Source organism: Denticeps clupeoides, chromosome 16, assembly GCF_900700375.1.
Source record: "Denticeps clupeoides chromosome 16, fDenClu1.1, whole genome shotgun sequence".
Taxonomy (NCBI): Eukaryota; Metazoa; Chordata; class Actinopteri; order Clupeiformes; family Denticipitidae; genus Denticeps; species Denticeps clupeoides.
This window is the reverse complement of record NC_041722.1, coordinates 20,902,457-20,927,845: the sequence shown is the minus strand read 5'-3', so window position 1 is coordinate 20,927,845 and position 25,389 is coordinate 20,902,457. Positions and strand designations below refer to the sequence as shown.

Sequence of the window (25,389 nt, the reverse complement as noted above, 5' to 3'; positions counted from 1 at the left end):
CCCAACTTCTCCACACCACCACACTGCTACGTTACCTCCACTGGATCCCAGTAGCTGCCCCACCGAACTTGTAAGCTTCTTATTGTCTGAAATATAGAACTAAAAACTACAACAGAGTGAAATAAAATGACTACTCCGTGACGGACAGGTGCAGCTTTGACGAGGTCATGCGTCTCGGTTTCCTGGTCAACCACATCCACTCTGCAGGAGGGAGGCGTGGCGGCACGGAGCCGCCGCCCGTGGTGATTGTGGCCAATAAGAAGGACCTGGAGTTCGACCGCATGGTGAGCCGCGAGGAGGGGGAGGGCCTGTCCCGTGACCTGAAGCTTCCGTTCCATGAGATCTCGGCGCGGGACAGCTGGGAGGAGACCCTCGCTGCGTTCCACAGCGTCTACACCAACGTGGCCCAGCAGCTCGAGGCCGCGCCTGCCTGCTTCCGCCGCAGGACGGTGTCCAGGCTGATGGAGAAGATACCCAGAATTCACTCGGGCTCAGGCTTCGGCTCGTTTCGGGACCTGCTGCCAGACTGAGGGACGTTTGGGGTCTTCAGCAGGTCCCTGCTCGCACCTACAGGCCGGCTGCTGACAGGCTACAGTCAGCAGGGGGCGCCGCTGCATCATGCCATGTGGAGGACAGGACACAGTGATCAGTTGACTGGGGGCGTGTCCATTCTTTATTCAAAATTCTCAAAATGATAATAAAAATATCTACATTTACGATTCTGTACCAGGAAACATAGTTCTACTGAAAAGGTGTCAGGTAAAAACACACGTTGATTGAGGTTGTTCACCTTCATTCCCTCCTTCTTACTCACCAGTTACATTTACAGTATTTACCAGACGTCCTTATCCAGAGCGCCTTATAGTCAGCAGTGACAGGGAATGAGTCCCCCTGGAGACAATCTCAGGGACACAATGGTAGTAAGTGGGGTTTAAACCTGGAATTCTGGTTCACAGGTGAGAGTTTAACCTGCTAGGATACAAGCGGGTGTGGCTGTGGACTTTTCCCTAAAAACGCCCCATTTCTACTGAACTGCACCCCCATCTCAACCACGGCCTGTACTGAAGTCATGAAATCATAAAATGGCTCTCCCATAACAACCTCTCTAGCAGTACGGACTTGTTGGTCAGGTGGTTTTCAGCCCACAGTCTGTAGTTTATGACCGATTATGAAGTTTCATGTGACATCATATTAACAGTAGAGGAACATTTTAGTACAAACTGGATTTTGACAGAACATGCAACAGACGTGCGTTTATTAGATAAAGATCATCCAAACTGGAAGAAACAAAACCTTCAAATCCAGTTTTTCACCATTTTTATCCACCGGCTGACAAAACAAACTACATCACTTGATGGAGAGAAGTTTACTGGTATTGCTGTACAAATAAAAAGACCATAACTGAGAACTCGGGCGCTGAGGTCTCCTGTGAATCATCCTGGGCACTGGGCACAATGTTAATATTCATATTTTCTTTTATTAACAACAGTCAACATAAATACAAACCATAACAACAGTCCTGACATTGGGCCCGAGCTCTCAAATAAAGATATATATAATTACAATAAAGATCTGAGAGGAAAAAATATAATATCTAATAAAGATTATAATAATAAAAATGAATAAATAGACAAACTTCAAGCAAAAAAAGAGACATAAGTGGCTTATCCAACAAGGCTTTGAACTGGTCCCCATTTTCTTTCAAACATGTGAGTCTTCAAATGTAGTTGTGCTGTCAACTGTTCCATTAAGTATAACTGTCTGATTTTTTGTATCCACTGTGAGATCGTGGGTGGTTCAGGTTTCAACCATCTCCTTCATCCCATCCTCTTCATTTAAAACCCTGAACTGCAGCCTCTCCTGAATCTCTAAGAATGTCTGATGGACATGAAATCAACCAGCTACAGAGTAGACAGTAAAATGTGAACGTTCCTCCAGAACCATGGTGCAACACACAACACAACACCAGCGAAGGGCTGAACACCAGAGCTCAACAGAGCACAAAAAGACACAACAGAAAACAAATGTGAACAATTAACTGTGCAAAACCGTGTAAGACTGAACATAAGAACCTGTCCACCACTATAAAGCTCAGACCAGACCAGCTGGACATGAAAACCTTTTTACTTTGAAAACTGGGACAACTCACAGTAGTTCAGTATCAACTACAAACTACCGTTCATCAGTAGTGAAGAAAATGTATTTCATTTTGATGTCTTTTTAGGACATTTAAGCGTCCATCAAGTTCAAAGTTCTAGACAGACCTAGATGGACCTGTAATCCAGTCCAGTGTTGCTGCACTGGCTACACACATTTTACAGAATTCCCTTGGTTCTTCTCTAGATGTTAGTTCTGGCTCTCAGCTCTGCAGGGTTCTTGTCTTCGCTCTGATTTGGATTGAGAAGCTGATCTGTCTCTTCTGCTGCTGGTGCAGGGGGGACTGTCTGTGTTCCTGATCCGTCCACAGGTTGCTGCACCACACAAGAACAGTACAAGCTGACGTGGGAAATGTCCTCTCTACTATTTATAAAGGACGTAGATTTCCTTCTGACATTGGTGGGGACAGAGGCACTTCTCATGTCCACATTATTGGTGGGGACACTAATTTCTAGTCTGAAACAGGATAACTAAGCCAAAGAGAACATAAAAATGCTCAGTACATGAATAACGGGTTAAACCAGTCGATTCTGAGGGTGATTACCTGTGGAGAAGAAGGCTGAAGAGCTATCTCTTCACCTGCATCTGATTCCTGCTTTATGATGATGAAAACAAAGTAAAACACTGTATTTTTACGCTCGAGTAAAGTTTTACCAGATTAGTCAGTGGTGATTACCTGACGAGGGTTCGATCTGCTGGGAGGATCTGTTACTTGGTCAGATCGCTTTATAAAAAGTAAAAAAAAACATTATATTTCTCATTATTCACAGATTAATTAAAATATCTTGATTGATAAGAAATTTCTCCAGCGTCTTACCTTCCTCCCACATATCTGTCGAAATTTCTTTACCATTAATTTAATTCTGAGGAGAAAATAAAGGAAAGAAAATTGTTTCATCTCTTCCCCTAAACCCTCAATTTTTCACTCACTCACACCTACTGTACGTGTCCAGCAGAGTAAATTAACACGTTTACTTCATCGTCCTCAGGACTGATGGCCACCATCAGGCTCCTCTACATGCCAGTATTCATTACTTTATAAATATAAGTAATTATCTCATGATTTAACACTTACTTTTTAAACTCATAATAGTAGAAACCTGTAAAAAAACAAGAAACTAAAATGTAATGAAATCTGAAACAATAATACATAAATATAATAATTTATAAAGTAAATCACAGAACTTACATAAAGAACACCAGACAAAGACAAACACACATTCAGAAGGGAAAACCGCCCATCGCAGATCTTTTATCACACGGTGTCCACTTCCTACACAGAGATGAAAGATCAAAAAATATATTTAAAAAAGGTAATTTATCATTTATGCAGATTCTACATAAAAAGTGATTCTGGGAAATTTTGGTCTCCAAAAAATAAAACTCCATGGGGATGTCACGGGCACATCATCGTACGTCATGGGAACGTCATGGGGACGTACCATGACGTCCCCATGACGTACCCATGACGTGCCCATGCCGTACCCGTGACGTCCCCGTGACGTGCCCGTGACGTGCCCGTGACGTGCCCGTGACGTCCCCTGATGTGCCAGTGACGTCCCCGTGACATGCCCCTGACGTCCCCCTGACGTCCCCATGACGTGCCCATGACGTGCCCATGACGTACCATGATGTGCCCATGACGTAGCCATGACGTGCCCATGACATGCCCATGACGTGCCCATGACATGCCCATGACGTACCATGACGTCCCTATGACGTCCCTATGACATCCCTATGACGTGCCCATGAAGTGCCCATGATGTGCCCATGATGTGCCCATGACGTAGCCATGACATTCCCATGCCGTACCATGACGTACCATGACGTGCCCATGACGTGCCCATGACGTGCCCATGCCGTACCATGACGTAGCCATGACGTGCCCATGCCGTACCATGACGTGCCCATGACATGCCCATGACGTACCATGACGTCCCTATGACATCCCTATGACGTGCCCATGAAGTGCCCATGACTTGCCCATGACGTGCCGTACGATGACGTGCCAGTGACGTACGATGACGTCCCCATGACGTCCACATGACGTCCCCATGAAGTCCCCATGACGTGCCCTTGACGTACCATGACGTCCCCATGACGTACGATGACGTGGCCATGACGTGGCCATGACGTCCCATGACGTCCCCATGACGTACCCATGATGTACCATGACGTCCCCATGACGTGCCCATGACGTACCCATGACGTGCCCATGACGTCCCTATGACGTCCCCATGATGTCCCCATGACGTACCATGACGAGCCCATGACGTCCCCATGATGTACCATGACGTCCCCATGACGTGCCCATGACGTACCATGACGTCCCCATGACTTTCCAAAAGCAGTTAAAACCCTAAATCATCTTTCATGTGTCTGGCCGTCTGTGGTTAAACCACCTAGACCAGGGGTCACAGCTCTACTACACGCATATTCCTGCTAGTAAAAACTCCGACTGTGAGTTTATCCCCATTTACAAACTGACATAAATCAACTGGAACCAAAGTTGAACTTTTTATGAGGTCATTTTACAGACAGCTTCATCATAGATGTAGTTTTATAATTTCACTTGATAGAAAAGAAATAAAGTCTAATTTTAGAATAGAATAGAATAAAATATTTCCTTCACTGCTAATCACTTGCTCTTCATGAACTCCACCGTACTCACGAGTTTTCATGACCAGTTCTGCAACCAGAGTGACGGAGTTCACCACACACAGGCCCACAGCTCCAGATATGTACATAATCCATTTTACACTTTCTGAAAAATCATGCAGTATATTTTACACACATGGTCAGGTCAGGCTGGTCCGTAAATACGTAACATCTTATATTCATATGTTCACTACCTGGATATGAGGGTGAGTGGACAAGATTTAAAGTATAACACAGAGAGACGATCAGAATCAGCACGACCACAGTCATCATTCCAACATCATCTGCAATCAGAAAAATCAGAATGAAATAAATCAGTAAAAACGTGAAGAACGTCACCGATCACAGCAACATCACAGACTGAACACAGACAGAACAATAATTTGGGCCTGTCAGCATGACAGACCACTTACTATTGTGCTGGGACCAGCAAAAAAGGACACGCCTTACGTTCAAGGCTGCCACGCAAAAACCGTGAAACGTACAGAAACAACGGCCCGCACAATATGACGTGTTGTTTATTTTGGTAGGTCGTACGGCCCGCCCACAAATCGGGTTCAAGGTGTAAAAAGTACCGTTTACTATCGTGCTATGAACACGTTTTTGGCTCCCTGTGACCAGCCGTAAAAGCTAGAGACACGGGAGTCGAGGCGAGGCCGAAGGCCTCGCCGAGACACACAATCTGACATATTGGATGTGTTGCTACCACCAACAGTGGTCAGGAAAACATGGGAAATAGGGAAGAAGGCCAAAAATGCCATGTCTCGCATTTGTGGCTGCCACGCTAAGGCCGTGAGACGCACAAAAAAAACGGAGAGGTCAAAATGACATATTGATTGCTTGTTTGGGGACTACAGGAGGGCCACAAATTGTGATCAAAACATTAAAAGTGTGAAAAAATTTGGTTTCTTAAGATTTGCGATCAAACGCTTCACAGCACACACACGACTCTCATGTCACATCGTGCGGCTTTTTGTTCCGCACGGTTTGACGTATGGCTCGGCTCGGCCGGATTTACGGTCCGCGCGCAATTCGCCAAAAAGCATTTTCGGAACGCGTTTATTATCCTAGTCCAAAATTGGACTTTTTTGGACTTTGTGTCCAGATGGTTTGACATAGAAAAAATGGTGTTTTTAATGGTGTCTCGTAGATCTCATTAAGACTGATGTTTTGACGTATGGTTTATCTATGTCTGATTTACGGATCATTGACAAATTTGAAAAAACAAAAAAGTGTCAATGGGTGAAAAAAAACTTTATTTTTTATTTTTTATTTTTTATTATTTCAGACTTTTTCGGCACTTAATGCGGGTCGTACCGAAGCACGCACACCGGCGTGCTATATATCAAAAATTAGTACTATATTGTGTGAGGTGTGCTATTACTTTTATAAGCGATCGGACAGGGCGTGGCTGAGCTATTAATGCTCAAACAGGGTCATTTCCCATTGAAATGTATTGAATGCTAATTTTAGCATTGGTAGCATTGGTAAAATGGGGCCCCTTTTAAGTGGTACTGCTACTGTGTCATTGCCAGCAAAGGGGGTCCTACAAGGGGTACTGATACAGCAGCAGCGACAGCACTGTAATTCAATGGCAGATTAAACCAGCAGCTTCATTAGGATGACAATCATCCACATTATTAAGACCACCTGGTCCTTTGGCTGCTTTATTAGGGACATTGTCCAAACATCACCAAATCTAACATGACGCATCTCGGCCACACCCTGTTAGCGGTTTTGATGTTAGCATTAGCATGCTAACATGCTAATTTTTAAACATGCTCCAAACGTCACCAAATTTACAGTGACGCATCTTGGCCACGCCCTGTTACCGTTTTTGATGTTAGCATTAGCATGCTAACATGCTAATTGTTAAACATGCTCCAAACATCACCAAATTTAACGTCACGCATCTTGGACACGCCCTGTTAGCGTTTCTGATGTTAGCATGCTAGCATTAGCATGCTAACATGCTAATTTTTAAACATGCTCCAAACGTCACCAAATTTACAGTGACTCATCTTGGCCACGCCCTGTTAGCGTTTTTGATGTTAGCATGCTAGCATTAGCATGTTAACATGCTAATTTTTAAACATGCTCCAAACAACACCAAATTTCATGTGAAGCACCTTGGCCAAGCCCTGTTAGCATTTTTGATGTTAGCATGCCCGCGCTCCTACGAAAAACGCCCGGACAGGCCCATCAAAATTTCCCCTGGAATTTTGGCTTCTAGTTTACAATTACTATTCATGACAGAATGAGAACATCATCAGGAATTTACCTGCGTCCTCCAGGCCCTGATAAAAGTAATACAGAACGATTCCAAAGGTTGTGAGACGAGACAGAATCCAAAGCCGATCAAAGATAATCCAAAATAAAACTGCAAATAAACCCAAATCATAATCAGTATAGAGATCAGTGTTGTGCTATTTGTGCTATTTGTACTGTGCTCTGTACTCACCAGTGAAATGTGTATATGAAGACGGAAGCTGCTACTCACCAGGGAAGCTGACGCCACATCTTTTCACCATGAAAAACAATATAGAAAAGATGACCGGTAATCCCATCATCACTGCAAACACGCTTATAACCTCGACTAAAACAGAAAAAGGGAAGAATCAGAATTTCACTGTTAGTTTCAGCACCATTATAATATCATGTCCACATGTCCTCTGGTGGATCTTTTTTAAACCCGGTTTTAGTACAGAATGGACCTTCATTTGGTTCTTTTCCCACATCAGATGCGGAATAAAACCTCCTGCTGACATGTGACCTGAGCAGGAACTTCACTTGTCAGATAATGAGCTCAATAACAAGAAAAGTCGTGGTTTTATCACACAGTGCCGTCTTCTCCTTCCACCTCCACGATGACATTATTACCGGCTGACGGGACGCCGCTGGTGGAACGACGTGACCCGGTCTGCGTCTCTGTCCCCGCATTCCTGGACTGCGTCTTTCAGGGCGAAACCGGACGACGGGCGACGTCGCTGCGGCTCAAGTCGCTACGATAGAATTCCGAACCCTGGCGAGGGACAGTGGGTGGACTGACCACTTAAAGACGAGATGGGGAACCGCGATTGGGGCGACATCGGTTCGCTCATTTCTACCGTCGCTTTATCAGGAACTTGAGCAGAGTTGCACAACCCACGTTACACCTTCCTCAGCAGCTTCTGGGTCTGGACCCAGTAAATAAATGAAAATAAATTCATGTAAATTCAGTAAAATAAATTCATGCGACGATCAGGACAGGAATAATGATGTAATATATAATAATATGATTTAAATGTATAAATATCCCTTAATAATTCTTTATTTGATTGTTTATTCTGTATGTATTATTTTTCACATTTGTATTTATTTGTCTATTTACTGATATTCCGTCTTTTTCACGTCTTGACATTTCTAGTCCTGTTAAATAAAACACCCCAAAACCCAGATTTTAAGCAGCATGTTGTAAACGACGTGTCTGCTGCTGGAAACAGAACCATGATGATTTAATAAAGTGTAGCTGTTATTAATCTGCTCTGTTCACTTTGAATAACTTTTACTTACCTTCATTCAGTCGTTGAGATATGAAAAACAGCACAAACATGTACATAAAGTCTGTAAAAAATCCTGCTCCTGTAATGAGAATTTGAATCTGTCAGGTGTGAACTGCTAGTACGACTACAACTATTAGCTGTTATATCTGTATGAAGGGAGTTATAGTGGCACGAAGGGTCAAATATATTTTAATAGAAAGTATTTTTATTCTTCAAATGTGATGTGTTAACTCCTTTTGTGGAAATGAAGGAAATTCATTCATTTTCATTTTAAATCATATTTTTTGTGTATGAAACTGGTGTCCCAAACATTCCTGATTAGTTCCAGTTTTCTCAGTCTCATGAAATCTCAGATCGATATTTCACTTCATGACTCGTGTTGTAAATGTAAGACGGTTTCAGGGATTCTGGGATTTACAGTATCTGTATTTATTAAATCATATTTTAACATTTATAATATACTGTATCTTAATAAAAATACGTACCCCAGAAAAATACTTTCATGTTCATATTTAACATAAATCCCAGCATGATGCCAGTAAAGGTGAGTGCTGTTGTATTTCCTTTGTCTGTCCTCCAAATATCTCTGAAAATATCTGTGGCAGAAGAAGCTACTAAGTTACTAATAAAAACAAATAATGACTTGACTTCAAATGCAATTATTATTAATTATAATTAATACAATTATCATTAATGTCAATTGGTTATGACAGTTTCTGAACATTAAGGATTTCTTTGAACAATCCCTGACCACCTCTGCCTAAACTGGACCCGTAACAAGACCCAGACTTGGACCTGGACCTGGACCTAGACATGGACCCAGACCAAGACCCGGATCCGGCCCCAGAACCTAACGTGGACCAGACGTGGACCGAGACCTGAACCTGGACCAGGATCCGGGTCTTGGTCTGGATCTGGACATGGACCCAGAGCCAAACCTGGACCTGGACACAGACCCGGACCCCACCTCCACTTACTACCACTGTGTCCCTGAGCTGCTCCAGGGTGTCATCATCTTGTGTTCCACACTCTCCATGCAGCGCTGCTGCCCTGTTCATCTGTTTTACTTCCTCATTTACTCCATGTTCTTAATAAACTCTTCATAGTTTCTACACCTGCAGCGAGAACCTGATGGGTGTAAGACAGTGGAGGAAGACTCGGTTTGTCTTATTAAATATGTCACAATTCATACAACTGCATAATTTATTTGTACGTGCCACAGAAAACCAGTCTAATTTGGCAGGTACTGAGTGCTGATTTCTTCTGTCTGTGTAAATGACTGCATGTTCTGTAAAGTTCATCATTTGTTTGGGTCTTCCTGTCTCCTACCTGGTCCTGACTCTGGACAGTGTGAGTGACATTAAATCCCGTTTAGCTTCTGAACCTGGTCAACTCCACCATCACACTTGATCTTATACATTAAGATTGAACCCATTTTCACAGTAATTGTGTCATATTCTGCTTTTATATTTACCTATATAAAGGACGGTTGTAACAATGGAATTTTCAAAGCGGAAGCTGTTTTTGACCAGATTCTGCAGAAATGCTGTAAAAAGCAACCAAGCAGAACACATATTCACAAAAATATCACTTTATATAATTACACATGATACGAACAATTTAACACAGACAACCAGTGACTGTAGGACTGTTATTATTACTATTATTATTATTAAATATTAAAATTATTATTTTATATTACTTTATATTACTGAGATCTATGTGCTTTACACCCAGAATACAATTTTGTTCTACATACTGCAGGAGTGAGATGTACGTACCAGGAAGCTGCTCTACATACAGAGCAACAGTAAACAGCAGGAGGAACCGACTGAGAACTAGAGCAGAGCAGGAGACCACCTCAGCTGGAAACCCTGCAGGAGAAGATGGAGATGAAGAACGGCAGATGGGGTCGTGAAGACAGGATCTGATCAGGATTCGTCCGTTACCTTCAGTCAGGCCCCACAACACAAAGGCAGCGAACAAGAGGACATTTGGACCAAAGACCAACAGGCAGTGAAGATTCAGTTCTTCAGGGTTAGCTGGAGCTCTACCTGAAGAAGAAGGTTCAGAAGCAGGACAAGAACATAAGAACGTGGACACGGTCTCCCAGGTCATTAGGTTAAAAAATAACTAACATGACAACAAAAATCCCAGAACATTTGACACATTTAATTTTCTTTATTTATTCCCTGTTAGACGCGTCTTTTCAACATCCGTCCCAGCGTCCTGCTTTTGTCTTCACCAGAACGAAAGTCTGGAATCTTCTCCTCCTTCCTAAAAACACACATCTCAGTGTCTTTAATCCTGCACTCGTTTCAGTGTGTCCCGCCTGTCCTCAGAAAGACCTCAGCCTTGTCCAGCCTGATTATTATCCTCATGGTTGTCCAGTCTAGACAAGACATGTCCCATGATGAGGACCAACAGAGAAACAGTCTGACAGCTCACTGTGTTTCCTCACTTCACTTTCGTAGATAATTGTGGGAAATAAAATGACAGGCAGAGATTCTGACTAACCTCTCATCTTCAGACACATAAAGGATGAAAGACTCAGAGCCAGAAGAGCAGCGATGATGCAGAGCAGCAGGATCAGAACATGGAGCAAGGAGAGACCTGGTGGAGACACGTTCCACACATTACACACGTTCTACAGCAGCAGCTCCAACAATTCTAAACTGATACGACTGCATAATAATTATTCAGTATTACACCACAAAACAAGTTGTTCTGAGTTACAGTGAAAAATCTCATACAGATCTCCTGATGGGGTAATATGGAGGTAAATCATCTTCTCACTCTTCTGGGTTTGGAACTGAACAAGACGACGATGTCACCACGAGCCAAATTGACTGTTAGACCTCCAGACATGTTTTAATGGCTCCATAGACACAGCTGCTGAGTAGGAGGCCGTGCAAATGTGTCGATTCCTGCACCGTGCCGCCATGATATTTAATAATCAGCTCTCCAGACTTTAGAAGGTATTAAAAATTCAGGATAATCTTTCATAACCACAGTCTGGTTTCCCACAATGTGCCTTGTTTCAACGTACCCAGATCCTCCAGAAGTACAGTGGTGCTGGCCGACAGGAGACTGGTGTGAACTTCACACATGAAGTCCCCTTTATCTTCAGTCCTGACCTCCTTCAGCCTCAGAGAGAAGTTTCCTTTGTGGATTTCTGCAGGGAAGAACTCAGCTCTGCCTCTATATCTCTCATGTGAAGAATCAGGAAGAACCTCTCCATCTTTGTACTGAAGAACAATGATGTCCTGGTCTGTCTTCCAGACCACTTCCTCAATCTGCTCAGAAGAGTCCACAGAGCAGCTGAGGATCACATCCTCACCCAGACCAGCAGAAACAGCACGAGCTCCTCCACTCACCACCAGACGCACTGAGAAGAAAAACTAATGTTTTAATGGCTGAAATACTAACATGAGAACATCAGAAAATGTCCATTTTCAGGTGAAGCTGGAAACAGCTGAGGGAACTTCACTAGGATGACTGACAACGTGTCAGTATGAAAAAAAACATCGTTCAGAAGAACAGATGGGCGGAGATTCGCCAACTCGCAAAAAATGTCTCAAAAAACATCTCATCGTCATTGAAAGTTCAGGCGAATCTGCTGAGATCTCTGACACGGGAGTGGACATCAGTACTGGATGTCCACTCCCACGTCCCAGATCTTTACCTGCTGCTAGTAAAAGACACGGCGCCGTCTTTCACCAGACAGGTTGCTGACATTAAATTCAACTTGACCTCATTATTTCTTTCATTATGGCTGATCTGGTGGAGAATGTTACTACATTTTAAGTGCAGTTTCTGGCCCTGATTTCAAGGCCTGACTCCAGAGGGGAGCCCCAATCCAGTGTTTTGTGTTGACCTCGTTGTCACCCTGATTCCCTAAATGTGTGCATCTGTTTGTATGTGTTTAAATGCAGCCCTATTGTGTGTAGTCTTCGCGGGTTATTGTATGTAAATGGCTGTGTTATGGCCTGTATTTTGTGCTTTGTGTCCCCGGTCTTGAAGTAGCCGTGTGAATGTGTCCTCCCTGCTCTGTTCTGCTCTGGTGAAGGATATAAGATGCCATGGCTGTGCTGTCTGTCCTGGTCATGTCATGTGGTGAATTCAAACTAACGTTCTTCTCCCCGACCCTCATCTGGACCATCAGGCGGAAACTGACTGACGGACTAATTACTGGACATTATAATTTATTTTAGTCCTGTTATTAAAATGATAATAGGACATTAGCCATAAATCACTTATATTTGGAATTTTGAGTTCTTGCTATTTTTAAAGTGAGAAGTTCTACTTTTCCTGGAGAAATATCTGTTTCTGCTCACCAACAGAAATGAGAGCCGTGGTGTCTCCAGACTCCTTCTCTGTATGAACTGAACATCTGTACGTTCCAGCATCAGCAGGTGTAACGTCGGTGAGGAACAGAGAGAAGTTTCCTCTGCTGATCTCCTCGGTGAAGAAGTGAGCTCTGTTCCTGAACTTCGGCTCCTCTCCTCGCTCTTCTCCATCCTGGAACAGGAGCACCAGGGTCTCAGAGTCACTCCTCCTCCACTCCACCTCCAGCTCCTCCAGGGGTACGGGGGTCCGTATAGAACAGGGCAGCAGCACAGAGTCCCCCAGCTGGACCTGGAGAGGACCTGAGGGACCCTCAACCTGGAGACCTGGGACGGACAGAGTAGACAAGATGAGATTCGATCTACTAGAAGTCTCAGTATTAAGAAGGCCATGTAAACTGTAGATACCTTCAGATCCAACCACGACGTATAGGGAGATGAAGACCAGGAGAAGAGACCTCATTTCTGGACACTTCTGCACACCAGACACCCGTCAGATGAACCCTGTAGATCCGTCTTCATCCGTCTGTAGATGAAGTAAAACGAACGAAACAAACGATGTCGTTACTTTCGGTTTCAGGATCTATAGCGCCGCCCAGCGGTCTTTCATACGAATTATTGTACAAACCGAATATATTCGATGTAATAAAGTAAATGTAATTTACAACAAACACCTTTATATGTCTTACATGGATTTAATGTATTTACAGGATCTGTAACGTCTTATAACCTCAGAAATGCCCGATGACCCGAGTAAAAGAGACCAGGAAATGATCTTCTTTTCACGACGCCAGCAGCTCCAGGCGCTTCCTGCTGTTTCTCCAGCAGAAGATAAAAAATGAAGTTCTCCGGTTCGGATGGAACCGAGAGGTTCTTGCACAGTAAATACAGAACATCAAATCCATGTAAGACGTGTAAAGGTGTTTGTTGTAAATTACATTTACTTTATTACATCGAATATATTCGGTTTGTACAATACTTCGTATGAAAGACCGCCGGGCGGCGCTATAGATCCTGAAACCGAAAGTAACGACAGACGATGTTCGCTCGTTTGTTTCGTTCGTTTTGCTTCATCTACAGACTTTAAGACGGATGAAGACGGATCTACAGGGTTCATCTGACGGGTGTCTGGTGTCTCCAGAAATGAGGTCTCTTCTCCTGGTCTTCATCTCCCTATACGTCGTGGTTGGATCTGAAGGTATCTACAGTCTACATGGCCTTCTTAATACTGAGGCTTCTAGTAGATCGAATCTCATCTTGTCTACTCTGTCTGTCCCAGGTCTCCATGTTAAGGGTCCCTCAGGTCCTCTCCAGGTCCAGCTGGGGGACTCTGTGCTGCTGCCCTGTTCTGTACGGACCCCCGTACCTCTGGAGGAGCTGGAGGTGGAGTGGAGGAGGAGTGACTCTGAGACCCTGGTGCTCCTGTTCCAGGATGGAGAAGAGCGAGGAGAGGAGCCGGAGTTCAGGAACAGAGCTCACTTCTTCACCGAGGAGATCAGCAGAGGAAACTTCTCTCTGTTCCTCACTGACGTTACACCTGCTGATGCTGGAATGTACAGATGTTCAGTTCATACAGACACCGAGTACGGAGACGCCACGGCCCTCATCCAGCATGTTGGTGAGGAACATCAGCGTGTGTGTTGGTGACGTTGAGCTCGGGGCTTTTAGCAGCTGTGAAGCGTCTCTTCTGTCTGTTTCAGAGCGTCTGGTGGTGAGTGGAGCTCCTAAGGCTGTTTCTGCTCGTGTTGGTGACGACGTGACTCTCGGCTGCTCTGTGGACTCACATGTCCCACCTGAGAGGATGGAGAAGGTGGTCTGGAAGAGGCCGGACCAGGACGTCATAGTTCTGCTCTACAAGGGTGGAGAGGTTCTTCATGATTCTTCACATGAGAGATATAGAGGCAGAGCTGAGTTCTTCCCTGCAGAAATCCACAAAGGGAACTTCTCTCTGAGGCTGAAGGAGGTCAGGACTGAAGATGAAGGGGACTTCATGTGTGAAGTTCACACCAGTCTCCTGTCGGCCAGCACCACTGTACTTCTGCAGGATCTGGGTACGTTGCGTGCTGCTGTGTTGTATGTGGAGATGTTGTGGAGATACTGAGTTGGTATTTTCTTCCTACAGAGATGTTTCACGTCAGTGTTCCTGCAGTGCTGCTGTGTCTCCTCGCTTTAGCAGTAACTGTTGGACTGAGTTTTCCAGTTGGGACCAGTTTATGGAAGGAGCCTCCTGTCCCCAGCAGGACTGATAATGACCAGGAAGAAAACCACAGCGCGGTAGATGGTAATGCAGGTAAAGAAATGATGAGAACTGAAACTAAAGGATTTCATTTGTTGAAGTTGAGCTTTATTGTCATTTCAGCTACACACGTGTTAGACGTACTGACATAAAGTGCACGTGTGCGACAAACTGGACAAGTCCAAACAGGGGACACAGGGGACCAATAACATTTAACAAAAAAACATGTAGACAACAATGAGACAGGCAGGACTAAACAGGTGAGATGAAGAATAAATGTGCAAAGTAAAATAATGCTGTGGGATGAAGCTGCTGCAGAGTCTGGCAGTGAGGGCCTGAACGCTTCGGTACCTTTTCCTGGATGGTAGGAGGGTGAAGAGGACATGTGAGGGGTGTGAAGGGTCCTTCACAATGCTGGTGGTTTCCTGATGCAGTGTGTGTTGTAAATGTCTTTTATGGAGGGAAGAGGGACTCCGATGATCTCCTCAGCTGTCCTCTGTATCCGCTGTAGGGTCTTGTGGTCCGATATGGTGCAGTTCCCAAACCAGACAGTGATGTAGCTGGTTAGAATGTCCTAATGGTTCCTCTATAGAAGGTGGTGAGGATGGGTGGTGGGAGCTGGGCTTTCCTCAGTGGCTATTGAGCTAGAATTGAGATTCCAGGAGAGGAACTTTGTGTTCTTGACGACCTCCACACAAGATCCGTCGATGTTCAGTGGAGAGTGGTTCCTCTCTTTCATTTTGTCCACGATCAGAAATAGATTGTTGACCTTACACCAGTCCTTCCGTCCATCACATGCCGTTTATTGAAAATATAGCAAATATCTTTAAAAGTTATGACCACTGCTTCTAGGCTTTAATATTCTGCCTCGGTTTAGAAATGGACACAGATTCTTATTTTTTTTTTTTTTGCCTTTTTTAAACCATATCTGTTATATAAGAATAATTCCACTATCTGGTTTGGTCTTAAACATCTATTTTTATCATAAGATGTAAGCAATATGAACATTTTCATCTCTATGATTATTCCACTCAGACTTAAGAAGAAGAAGATCCCTGCTGTTTCACTGCTTACTGGTCTTCTGTCCAAACATCATCCTCTTCATTGCCTTCCTTCTGTTAGGTGTAACTCAAGGTGAGTGTCTGTATATTTTTAATGTAAATTATACTAATACTAAAACATGTTAATTATGAAAGTCGGTTTTCTGCTCTGAAACCTTGTGTCCTGCATTTATGTAGATGTTACTTTGACTCGTACCACCTACCTAAACACTGCTGTAGATCGAGTAGACCACTGCACAGAGACCATATTCCCTCTTTCAGCAGGATCACTGGCCACATGAGAGGGGAAATCTAACGTCAATCAGTTGTGACAGGGACAGTCTCCCTGGAGACCCTCAGGGTTAAGTGTCCTGCTCAGGGTCACAATGGTAGTAAGTGGGGTTCATAGGTGAGTGTGGTGCCCACTAGGCTACTGCTACCTTCATGCAGCCACATAGGTGATCAGAGCATTTGAATTCAAAAGCTGGACCTTATGGACTGCAGGAATGAACCTGCTAGAACCTGCGTGTTCTCTAATTTATACGTACCTGAACAGAAAAAACAGTTTAGTGAAGACAGAGACATGAGACATTGGGGCAGTGGTGGCCTAGCGGTTAAGGAGGTCCTGTAATCAGAAGGTTGCCCTTGATGAAGGTCCCGTCCCCACACACTGCTCCCCGGGCGCCTGTCATGGTGCCCACTGCTCACCAAGGGTGATGGTTAAATACAGAGGACATGCTTCACCGTGTCACCGTGTGCTGTGCTGCAGCATCTCACAATCACTTCACTTTCACTTTAAGGTCAATCATAGAGATAAATCTAGCATGAACGTGCATGATGCATTTTAAAAACGGAATTATAACATGTATGGCTGGTATCACTTCAGGTCCGTGTTCTCCACCTTTTCTTCTCTCCCCAGGTTTTCTAGGTGAGGTGGTGACGTGTTCCACTCTTAATCTGGTACGTTTCCTGCTGCTTTTTAAGACGGCTCCATATCTGGACACATTTCCAGGTAAATTTGGTATAAAACTAGTTTTTTTTTTACATTTAATGTCATTTCTCCTGATATTTCGCTGCGATCGTTCATAACTGATGAACATTGTTAACTGTGGTTTTAGTAATTTGTATGTGTGTGTAAATGTTATTAATAATTTAGTTTCCCTGTTTTAAACAGAACTCCTGCAGAAATATATGAAGGGTATGGCCGTGGCTGTTGAGTATCTGATTGTTGCAGGAGTTCTGTATTCACGTAAGTGTGTTGACGACCGTTCAGGCAAATCTGTACAGGAGTCTTTGGGAACCTCGAACAAGAGAGGAATGGCTCAAGTCGGTAAAAATAAAAAACGGGGGGTTACTGAACAAGTTCAGCAACATTTAAAGCAGGCATCCCACAGGAAATCCACACGGTAATAATTAAGGTGAATTTAGAAGCAGACAGGAGGATGTGTGCTGCATTTGGCAGTAATTTAAGCACATTTTAAATCATTAGTGTCCATTGGCCCTTGCATGCTGGTTACAGGTTAAAACCTGCCTACCTGTACTGTGGCAGTGTGACACCAGGGCAGCTCTGGGTGATTAGAACCCTTTGCTTTTCTCCCTCAGTCCCTTGTCCTGCATTGTTCTGTTTGAGTTTGACTGTTATGCTGCTTGCTTCTTTATTTATGCCATTGTGCCTGTGTTCTGTCTCTTTGTTCAAAAAAATAAACCCATCACCCTTGGTGAGCAGTGGGCACCATGACAGGCACCTTCTTATTACCCTATATATGGGGTTCATGATAATGCTACAGGCATAATTCTACTTATCTAGTTCATTTTAAATGAATTTATTTAAAATCACTTTCATCCAAGTAAAGTAAATCTAATTTCACAATTAAAGTATTTTAGGATTCAGCATCTCTGTGTACTTACATGACTGCAAGCTATTTAATTAATAGTGATCGTCCAATAAAATACATTGGAGAACCAAAGAACCTGATAATAAGCAGTATTTTGCCTACACTTGAGAGCACCAGTGTTAGCACAATTAGAACCATTAGAACCTTTAACATTAGAATCCAGCAGATTAAGGCTGGGGAAGGCTGTGACCAGGCTCCACATGATACTCAAAATATGCAGCTAGACTGAAGCACAAAAACCTGGTGCAATGTGTCAGTGTGCCGGTTTCTAGAAGCAGTCCTAGGAGGACGGGCGTGGCACAAGCTCTGAACTGAATCCATTTTATTCTATTAATAAGGTAACTGTTTTCTCTCTCTTTTGTCATGTAGGTGTTTTTTCTGAAATTTCAAGATTGACTGTTAACTCACTGTTTATGGGCGTCACCTTTGGAATGTATGCGATCCAGTGCTTCTATAACATCTTCTTAGGTACGTATTTTATTCTCACAACAGCAACAGTTATTTCTTATAAAGCCCATAATCACATACAGTACGTCTCAATGGGCTTTGACAGGCCCTACAGTTGACACCCCCCACACTTTCATGGCTGCCCACTGCTCACCAAGGGTGATGGGTTAAAAGCAGAGGACACATTTCACTGTGTCACCATGTACAGCTGTGCTGTGTATCACAATGACACGTCACTGACTGAAGACGAATCATCATTGCTGTCGACATAAACTGTTACCGATCGGTCAGATATGATCGGAACCATACAAGGGCTGTTCCCTTAATCCCAACAACATTCTCTAACCTGACAAGGAGAACAGCGTGATCAATAGTGTCAAACGCTGTACTCAGGTCAAGCAGATCCCCGATCAGAGGCCACCAGCAGGTCATGAACCGCTTTAACCAGCGCTGTCTCAGTGCTATGATGAGGTCTAAATCCCGATTGATATACTTCATGAATGTTGTTGCTGTCTAGCTACGCCCACAGCTGCTGGGCTATGACTTTTTCTAAACTTTTTGATATGAAAGGAAGGTTGGATATCTGTCTATACTTTCCTGCCATCAGGCAAGAGACTCGGGACAATTCACACACGCACAACACGATTCAGGAACAGTTTCTACCCCAGTGCCATCAGGCTATTCAACACATAGTATGCACTGCACTGTCACTTAAATTATGCACACTCACTTTTTTATGCAACTTAGCCTTCTGTGATTTATTTATTGCTGCTGCACTTTGTCTTCTATGTCTTCTATGTATCATGCCCCTACGTGGAAGGGGTTTTCAAGTAAGAATTTCATTGTGCTCTGTACGCTGTACTTTGTACATATGACAATAAAACTTCAACCTCAACCTCATAATTAGAAAGCTGACTGCGATCAAGATCAGTTTTTAATACCTTGAACGAACTTGGTATGCTTTCTTACGTGTTCAGCTCGTGTTGAACAGGCAGATCTGTGAGGACTGATCAGTTTGTGTGAATATCAACACGCTCATATGAATGGCTATTGCAGGAAAAAATTCTGCATAAATGTTGCATAGAGCAGCAATGTGAGGGGAAAAATCCCCACCAAAAATCAAATAAATACATAAAAGGTAATTTTTGAAGGAAAAACGTTAATGATAATAAAAATATGTTATTAGCTAAATGTTTGTTAATTAGGGACTGCATAGTGACACATTTACAGCATTTACCAGACGTCCTGATCCAGAGCACCTCACAATCAGTAGTGACTTGCTCAGGGACACAATGGTAGTAAGTGGGGTTTGTACTTAAAGTTTTTCCATCTCTCTTATGTCTCTTTTTCAAAGTTATATTATAGGTATATTTATGTATTAAATATTTTTTATTAAACTATTTATGAAAACCTTTTTGTTCTTTAGTGTATTCAATTTAAAAGCAAATCCAAATATTTTACTACTTAAATGCAGAGACTGCTTGTAATGTATAAATTGGCCTGGTCTGACTGCCAGACTCAGAAAACTGTGCTGACTCGTCTCTTCGCTGCAGGAACATTAAAACTTTTCTATTTGGATCCAGCGACTCTGTCTCTCCTTTGGATAAAATTCTTGTAACGGTCCTCATGCAGCTCAGAGATCATTCCTCCCTGACCATCATCTCCATCTGTTTATGTTTAGATGATCCAGCTAATGGATTCTGGCTCTTTACATACCTGGATTTATTCAACTGGACTTTGCTGTCTCTGCTTGTTATTGGATCTAAATCATTCGACTTGAGTAAGTTTTCAGAGTTTAAAAATAAATATTACTATTGTGCTTTAATGGTCACCATTGAAAATGCTTTTCTATGTCTGTTTGAAGTGATGTTCGTTGTCACGTTAGCTGCTACTTTTGGAGTTGACCTGCTTTATTTTCTTCAGCATTATTCTGAAGACAAGAAGTGTGAGTATAATTCAAAAGAATGGAATTAGTCTAATTTATTACATGCACGCTGTATTTTATTACTGGTGTACAGACTTTATTATAAAGCACTTTCTGATTAGTGTTTCTTTTATTCTGTTGTCAGATTTAATATGGACCATCCAGTTGGTGGTATCATATCTGCTGTATGTTTCTTTATTCTTCTATTCCCTTGTTTGGATTTTGGGAAAACGTGAAGGTGAGTGGTATCTAGTCATATTACTGTTTATCTGGACAACTGATCCATCCTTCTCCTCCTTTCACGTTACACAAACTAAACTGAAATATCTACAAAGCCTATAAAACCTGAACAAGGACAACACCATCCCTGGGTGGTGAGGGACTAGAGCATGTGGAGTTCTCCGTTCTGCTTCCTCCTGTTTGAACTGCGTTGACATCTGTGTGACCCCAGTTCCCGGTACATCTGTCCTGTCATGCTGATGTCACGTTGGACTGTGATCTAGAACCTGCAGCTGTTTCTCTCTGTTCATGACAGGATTTGATGCTGGGGGTTGATAAAAATTGAACTCCACATTACAATCTTAGGACAAAATAACTGACTCTGCTGCTTTTTTGATTACAGACTGTGCTGGACTTGTGGCTGGAAATGGTCTCCTCTACATTCTCACTGCCATATCAGGCTTTTATCACCCTGGAGAAACATCTGGTACGGCTCTCTTATGCTTCTGGCTATTCATCCTGTTTTAAAAATGATCAGACAGCAGGACCTGGGGTGCAGTTACGGGAGCTGGTGGGACCGGCGGTAGTTTGTGGATCATGGGGTTGTCGCAGCAGAGACGCTTGGACAGCCATGGACTCAGAGAAGGAGTGAGGAAGCGATGTTACGTCTAGAGCAGTAAGTGTGGGGGCCAGACAGAAATGGTTGGATCGTCCGGGGACGAGCGTCGGCAGAAGAGGCAGAAGTCAAAGGTCATGGGTGTCAAACAGGAGCAGGCAAGGGTCATCCAGGTCCATGATGATGTACCACCTCCTGGATTACGAGGGACTGCATCTGGGCTGCTGTGAGAAGGGACAGTCCACCGTGACCAGGACAGTGGTTGTACCTCGGGAGGCCAGTTACGAAGTCCAGGGAAACATGGGACCAGGTGGGGACGTGGGAGTGGTAAGAGGGCAAAGGTGGTGTTCAGCAATGGGAGGGGGTCCCTGTTCTTCCTGGTGATGGTGTTGAGCTGCCGGTGGTCAATGCAAAGCCAGAAGCTCCCATCCTTCTTGCCGACACAGGAGAGGTGGATGGGCGAATGATACCACTGGCCAGGGTGTCCAGTCTTTATCAAAAATGGCTGCAAGTCCTGGTACTGATCAGGTACCCCTGGCAAGCACAGCATGGCTGGAATTGGGGGACTCGTCATGGGTGTGACTTGGACCTGAGGAACAAGGCCTCCGGGGTGAGGGTAGAGCGGGCATGGGCTCGTCTGGCAATGGCAGATCCCATCTGCAGGATTATCTCCATGCTGTTGGAGGTGTAGTGCGGTTTGTCGCTGTTGCTGCGTGTCTTGCCGCTGCTGGAGGACTTGATGCTGTAGCGGTAGCGTGGTTAGCAGCTTGCTCGGCATCTCAGACTGTGACCGGTGTTACCCATGGACGGAGAGTGGGAGCGTGAACCCCGAAAGTGGTGCCGTGCCCAGATGTCTCCTCCCCAGCAGGAGGTAAACGTTGTTCTTGCACTGAGCACCAAGCATCAGAGGCAGAAGAGGGCAAGGGTCATCCAGGAATCTAATAGAATGGCAAAAAACAGGTCAGCGAGGAAGATTTCATGCAGGGCTTACAGCAACGTGGTGTAGATTGACTATGAGTTTGCAGTTGTAGCGTGTGTGTGGGGTGCTTTTATACTCATGGTTTGGTCTGAGTTGGTCTTCCTATGGGTCGGCGTATCTGGGTGTGGTTGCCTGGTGGTGGGACGGCAGCCGTGACAAAAGTAAAAACTTCCCAGACTTTCCACAGTCCTGCTATTTGATCCAGCTGAGTACAAGGCTCAGTTAGTAGGGGACAGTCTCATTTTAAATGATCTTTTATTCCTGTTTATGTTCTGCAGAGATACCGAAGGTTCATAAGACTCTGTACATGGTTGGAGCTGCAGGTCTCCCGTGTGTGAATTCAGTCACGCTGGGAGCAGAGTTCATCATGAGAATAAGTAAAATCTGCTGTTTTTTTCTATCATATTTCTAACTGGTTTTGTTTGACTGTCCAGCATGTGAAGTCCATGATTTGTATTTCAGCTACGGGAGAGAGGATGATTGCAGATCTGCGTGTTTTCATCCTGCTTTATGAATCTGTGTTTGCCTCCGGTTGGCTGCTGCTGCAGATTTATTGTTGCTGTAGGTACTGATGCATTGGACATTATTAGGATTATTAGGTTTCTACTAAAGAAATGCACTCAAATCTTCTACATTGACTAAAAGATCTTCTCTGAAGGGTCAGCATAATGTTAATATCGATCTTGAATAGGGCTGTGTGTTGTCAAGAATCTCATGATGCGATATGAATCACAATACATTTACCGCATTAACCAGATGCCCTTATCCAGAGAATCTTACAATCAGTATTTACAGGGACAGTCCCCCCCTGGAGACACTCAGGGTTAACTGTCCTGCTCAGGGACACAATATAGGGTTACACTTAGACTGTAGGCAATGTATTGTTGTTGGTTTTTTTTGTATTGCACAGGAGCTAAATTTTTTGTATATGCAAATTTAATGAAATTTAATTTAATTCTGATTTTTAGAAGCAACAACATAATAATGCAGCAATAATTTTAAACGTTTTACTAAATTAATGTTCATTTAAACCCTCATTGTATTACGTTTTAATTGATGTGTTCTTATTGTTTTAAATCACACAGGGGTCAGAAATAAAGAACGGTGAGTTAATATCTTCAGTGTAATGTCTGATTGTGCTAATTAAAATTATTTGAAAATAAAAGCTTTGTGATTTGATCTCTCTGTCTTCACAGGTGTAATACAATGGAGTATCAAGAACAAGAAGATTATTGAACTTATTGGTATTTTGACCAGAACTGTACTTCATGTATAGTATAATGATTATCAGTATTAGCCAACACAATTATGAGAAATAATTTGAATGATTTATGTGCAGAATTTTTCTTCTTTGCAGGGCACCTGATTTATGGGACTCTGCTGGAAGTGTGATGGAAACCTGCAGTTAATTAAAATACTGATCAATTTAATTTAACTGGACAGGGTGATGTACCTTTTTGATATGTTGGACTTATTACAGAGTGGTATGTGCCATAGTTGTGAGGATGCTGTTTTTTTTAATCATTTGAGTCGTTTGATTTTTTCCAGAATATAAAGTGGACGTTGTCATGATCCGGTCCGGGTTACTCTGAGATTCACTGTTGTCCTGTGAAATGTTCCCTAATCGTTTTCACCTGTTTAAAATGTATAAAGCTGCCCTGTTGAAGTTATGTTCCATGTTCACCAGTGTCTCGGATGTCTCTCCTGTCTTGTGCTTCACTCATTAAACCCCGGTTTCGTGATGTCAGCGATTGTGTCCTTCCTTCCTCGTCTCCTCGTCACCTCTCCGTCCTCCTCTCTGTTCACCTGCCTCGTCATGCCCGCATGGTTGTGACAGACGTGTCACAGAATTCTGTGTTACAACAACACTTATTTCCCATTATCAGATACAGTATGTCTCAATGAGCTTTAAAAGGCTTTACAGTTGACACGCCCAAACACTTGACCCTTTCTGCACTCAAGGAAAATTCAGGAAGAAAAACCGGGAGGAACCTTTGGAAGGTTTGAGTGAGAGGAGGGACTAAAGTGATGGGACAATAGGTGTCAGTGCAGAGTTGGTGTTGATTTGGTCAAGAGAAACAGTCCAACCCGTGTAATGGCGAGGTTGGTTATAAATTTAAAAAAGTCCAAAGTTGAACTTCTGTTCTTGATTGGAGGTCCTGGACAGTGCAGAGTAGATTTTAGTCCAGGTTCATGGTCTACACTGCATGTCCATTGTGATGATACTGGTCCGTTTGAAGATCCCTCTTGCTTCAGTCTTTATGGTGTTGGTGACTGTGATGACCCTCTGGTAGACTTCCTGCTGGTACGTCTCGTCAGCAGCTCATTGCCGGGAACCAAGATCTAGAGCAACTCCAAGAGAAACAGATTAGACTTGGATGGTAGATGGACTACTGGTGGAGAATCTAGGACAGCCTAGGTGAGATGAGCATTATAGTGATGAAAGTGAAGTGTGAAACACTGCAGCACAGCACACGGTGAAACGTGTCCTCTGTATTTAACCATCACCCTTGGTGAGCAGTGGGCACCATGACAGGCGCCCGGGGAGCAGTGTGTGGGGACGGTACCTTCATCAAGGGGACCTCAGTGGAACCTTGGCGCACTGGTATTCAAACCCACAACTTTCTGTTTACGGGGTCGCTTCCTGAACCGCTAGACCACCACTGCCCCCAAAAACAGGGGAGTCCCCCACTACCAGAAATGATGTAGTCGAGATTCCCACATTTGGGGAATTTGCATGGGTCCGACAGCCGGAGTGCAATGGCTGAGCCTCGCCCTGAAGTTGATCACAGTGTCTCCCCTTTACCCCCCCCCCCCCCCCCCCCCCCCCCTTTCCAGGAGACCGCGAGGGAGCCTGGGGCGCTTCTGTTTATTCTTGCATGTGTGGAGGTTTTTAAGCTTCTTACACACCTGGTCCAATAAAAGAGGTACAGCTGGGGTACAACTCGAGGACCCTGGAAACTCGACAAGAAAACTGTCCTTTATTCTTAGTGGCCAGACAGTCATTTCTACTCACCACATGCATGTATATTACATGTATATTACACGTATATTACAACATCCTGAACTGCAACATCATGAAATCTCTGTCCCATAACAACCTCTCCACCACTATGAAGCTTCATGGTTTACGGTACTTAACTGCCCTGTATATTTATGCTTTATGGTCTGCGGTTCATGACTGGTCATGGTTATGATACAGTAGGACCTGCTTAGCTACGCATGTTTTAGTCCTGGCTTGGAACCTTGGCTGGAGTTTACCTGTGTTGACGCGGGTTTCCACTTTCTTCCAGGTTCTCCTGTTCCTTCCTGCCACACAAAGTCAGATAC

General features: G+C 43.8%; 3 protein-coding genes and 1 pseudogene across 10 annotated transcripts; 2 read left to right on the top strand and 2 right to left on the bottom strand.

The window, feature by feature from the left end:
- The first annotated feature begins 19 nt into the window (after nucleotides 1-19).
- LOC114765590 (ras-like protein family member 11B) lies at nucleotides 20-1,408 on the top strand. Its single transcript, XM_028955782.1, has 2 exons — nucleotides 20-70; nucleotides 149-1,408. The coding sequence occupies exon 2, from the start codon at nucleotides 168-170 to the stop codon at nucleotides 528-530; it is 363 nt and encodes a 120-aa protein (XP_028811615.1). The 5' UTR covers nucleotides 20-70; nucleotides 149-167; the 3' UTR covers nucleotides 531-1,408.
- LOC114765575 (uncharacterized) lies at nucleotides 1,239-13,409 on the bottom strand. 5 transcript variants are annotated; one of them, XM_028955755.1, is made up of 20 exons: nucleotides 13,393-13,409; nucleotides 13,112-13,229; nucleotides 12,695-13,030; nucleotides 11,407-11,745; nucleotides 10,875-10,970; nucleotides 10,307-10,411; nucleotides 10,139-10,231; nucleotides 9,832-9,903; nucleotides 8,843-8,953; nucleotides 8,368-8,436; nucleotides 7,316-7,411; nucleotides 7,097-7,195; nucleotides 5,010-5,099; nucleotides 4,829-4,921; nucleotides 3,347-3,430; nucleotides 3,233-3,257; nucleotides 2,975-3,020; nucleotides 2,834-2,881; nucleotides 2,702-2,752; nucleotides 1,239-2,627 (listed from the first exon to the last, which is right to left on the bottom strand). In XM_028955755.1, exons 2-20 carry the CDS (start codon nucleotides 13,164-13,166, stop codon nucleotides 2,340-2,342), a joined length of 2,196 nt encoding a protein of 731 aa, XP_028811588.1. In that variant the 5' UTR covers nucleotides 13,167-13,229; nucleotides 13,393-13,409; the 3' UTR covers nucleotides 1,239-2,339. The 5 variants fall into 5 exon arrangements, with proteins under 5 accessions (XP_028811588.1, XP_028811587.1, XP_028811590.1 ...); XM_028955754.1 differs by lacking the exon at nucleotides 13,393-13,409 and having other exon boundaries at nucleotides 13,112-13,266; XM_028955757.1 differs by lacking the exon at nucleotides 13,393-13,409 and having other exon boundaries at nucleotides 1,239-2,471; nucleotides 13,112-13,266.
- A 69-nt stretch (nucleotides 13,410-13,478) lies between these two features.
- Nucleotides 13,479-23,747, top strand: LOC114765582 (uncharacterized). 4 transcript variants are annotated; one of them, XM_028955771.1, is made up of 18 exons: nucleotides 13,479-13,608; nucleotides 13,784-13,901; nucleotides 13,983-14,321; nucleotides 14,404-14,754; nucleotides 14,826-14,993; nucleotides 15,975-16,073; nucleotides 16,899-16,991; nucleotides 17,154-17,228; nucleotides 18,244-18,342; nucleotides 20,003-20,101; nucleotides 20,186-20,266; nucleotides 20,391-20,483; nucleotides 20,868-20,951; nucleotides 22,338-22,436; nucleotides 22,522-22,620; nucleotides 23,145-23,163; nucleotides 23,256-23,303; nucleotides 23,417-23,747. In XM_028955771.1, exons 1-17 carry the CDS (start codon nucleotides 13,561-13,563, stop codon nucleotides 23,293-23,295), a joined length of 2,004 nt encoding a protein of 667 aa, XP_028811604.1. In that variant the 5' UTR covers nucleotides 13,479-13,560; the 3' UTR covers nucleotides 23,296-23,303; nucleotides 23,417-23,747. The 4 variants fall into 4 exon arrangements, with proteins under 4 accessions (XP_028811604.1, XP_028811603.1, XP_028811606.1 ...); XM_028955770.1 differs by having other exon boundaries at nucleotides 23,256-23,747; XM_028955772.1 differs by lacking the exon at nucleotides 13,479-13,608 and having other exon boundaries at nucleotides 13,719-13,901; nucleotides 23,256-23,747.
- Nucleotides 23,748-24,735: 988 nt separating this feature from the next.
- On the bottom strand, nucleotides 24,736-24,873 carry LOC114766457 (uncharacterized; annotated as a pseudogene).
- Between the last annotated feature and the right edge of the window lie 516 nt (nucleotides 24,874-25,389).

Excerpts from the sequence above, each read along its gene's own strand:
- LOC114765575 (XM_028955755.1), bottom strand. The coding sequence starts at position 13,166 with ATGAGGTCTCTTCTCCTGGTCTTCATCTCCCTATACGTCGTGGTTGGA. Across the intron at positions 9,904-10,138 it reads GTATGTAGAGCAGCTTCCTG|CATTTCTGCAGAATCTGGTC; the intron begins GTACGTACATCT and ends TGCTTTTTACAG. Across the intron at positions 7,412-8,367 it reads ATCTCAACGACTGAATGAAG|TCGAGGTTATAAGCGTGTTT; the intron begins GTAAGTAAAAGT and ends TTTCTGTTTTAG.
- LOC114765590 (XM_028955782.1), top strand. The coding sequence starts at position 168 with ATGCGTCTCGGTTTCCTGGTCAACCACATCCACTCTGCAGGAGGGAGG.
- LOC114765582 (XM_028955771.1), top strand. The coding sequence starts at position 13,561 with ATGGAACCGAGAGGTTCTTGCACAGTAAATACAGAACATCAAATCCAT. Across the intron at positions 14,322-14,403 it reads GGCCCTCATCCAGCATGTTG|AGCGTCTGGTGGTGAGTGGA; the intron begins GTGAGGAACATC and ends TGTCTGTTTCAG. Across the intron at positions 16,992-17,153 it reads ATATCTGGACACATTTCCAG|AACTCCTGCAGAAATATATG; the intron begins GTAAATTTGGTA and ends TGTTTTAAACAG.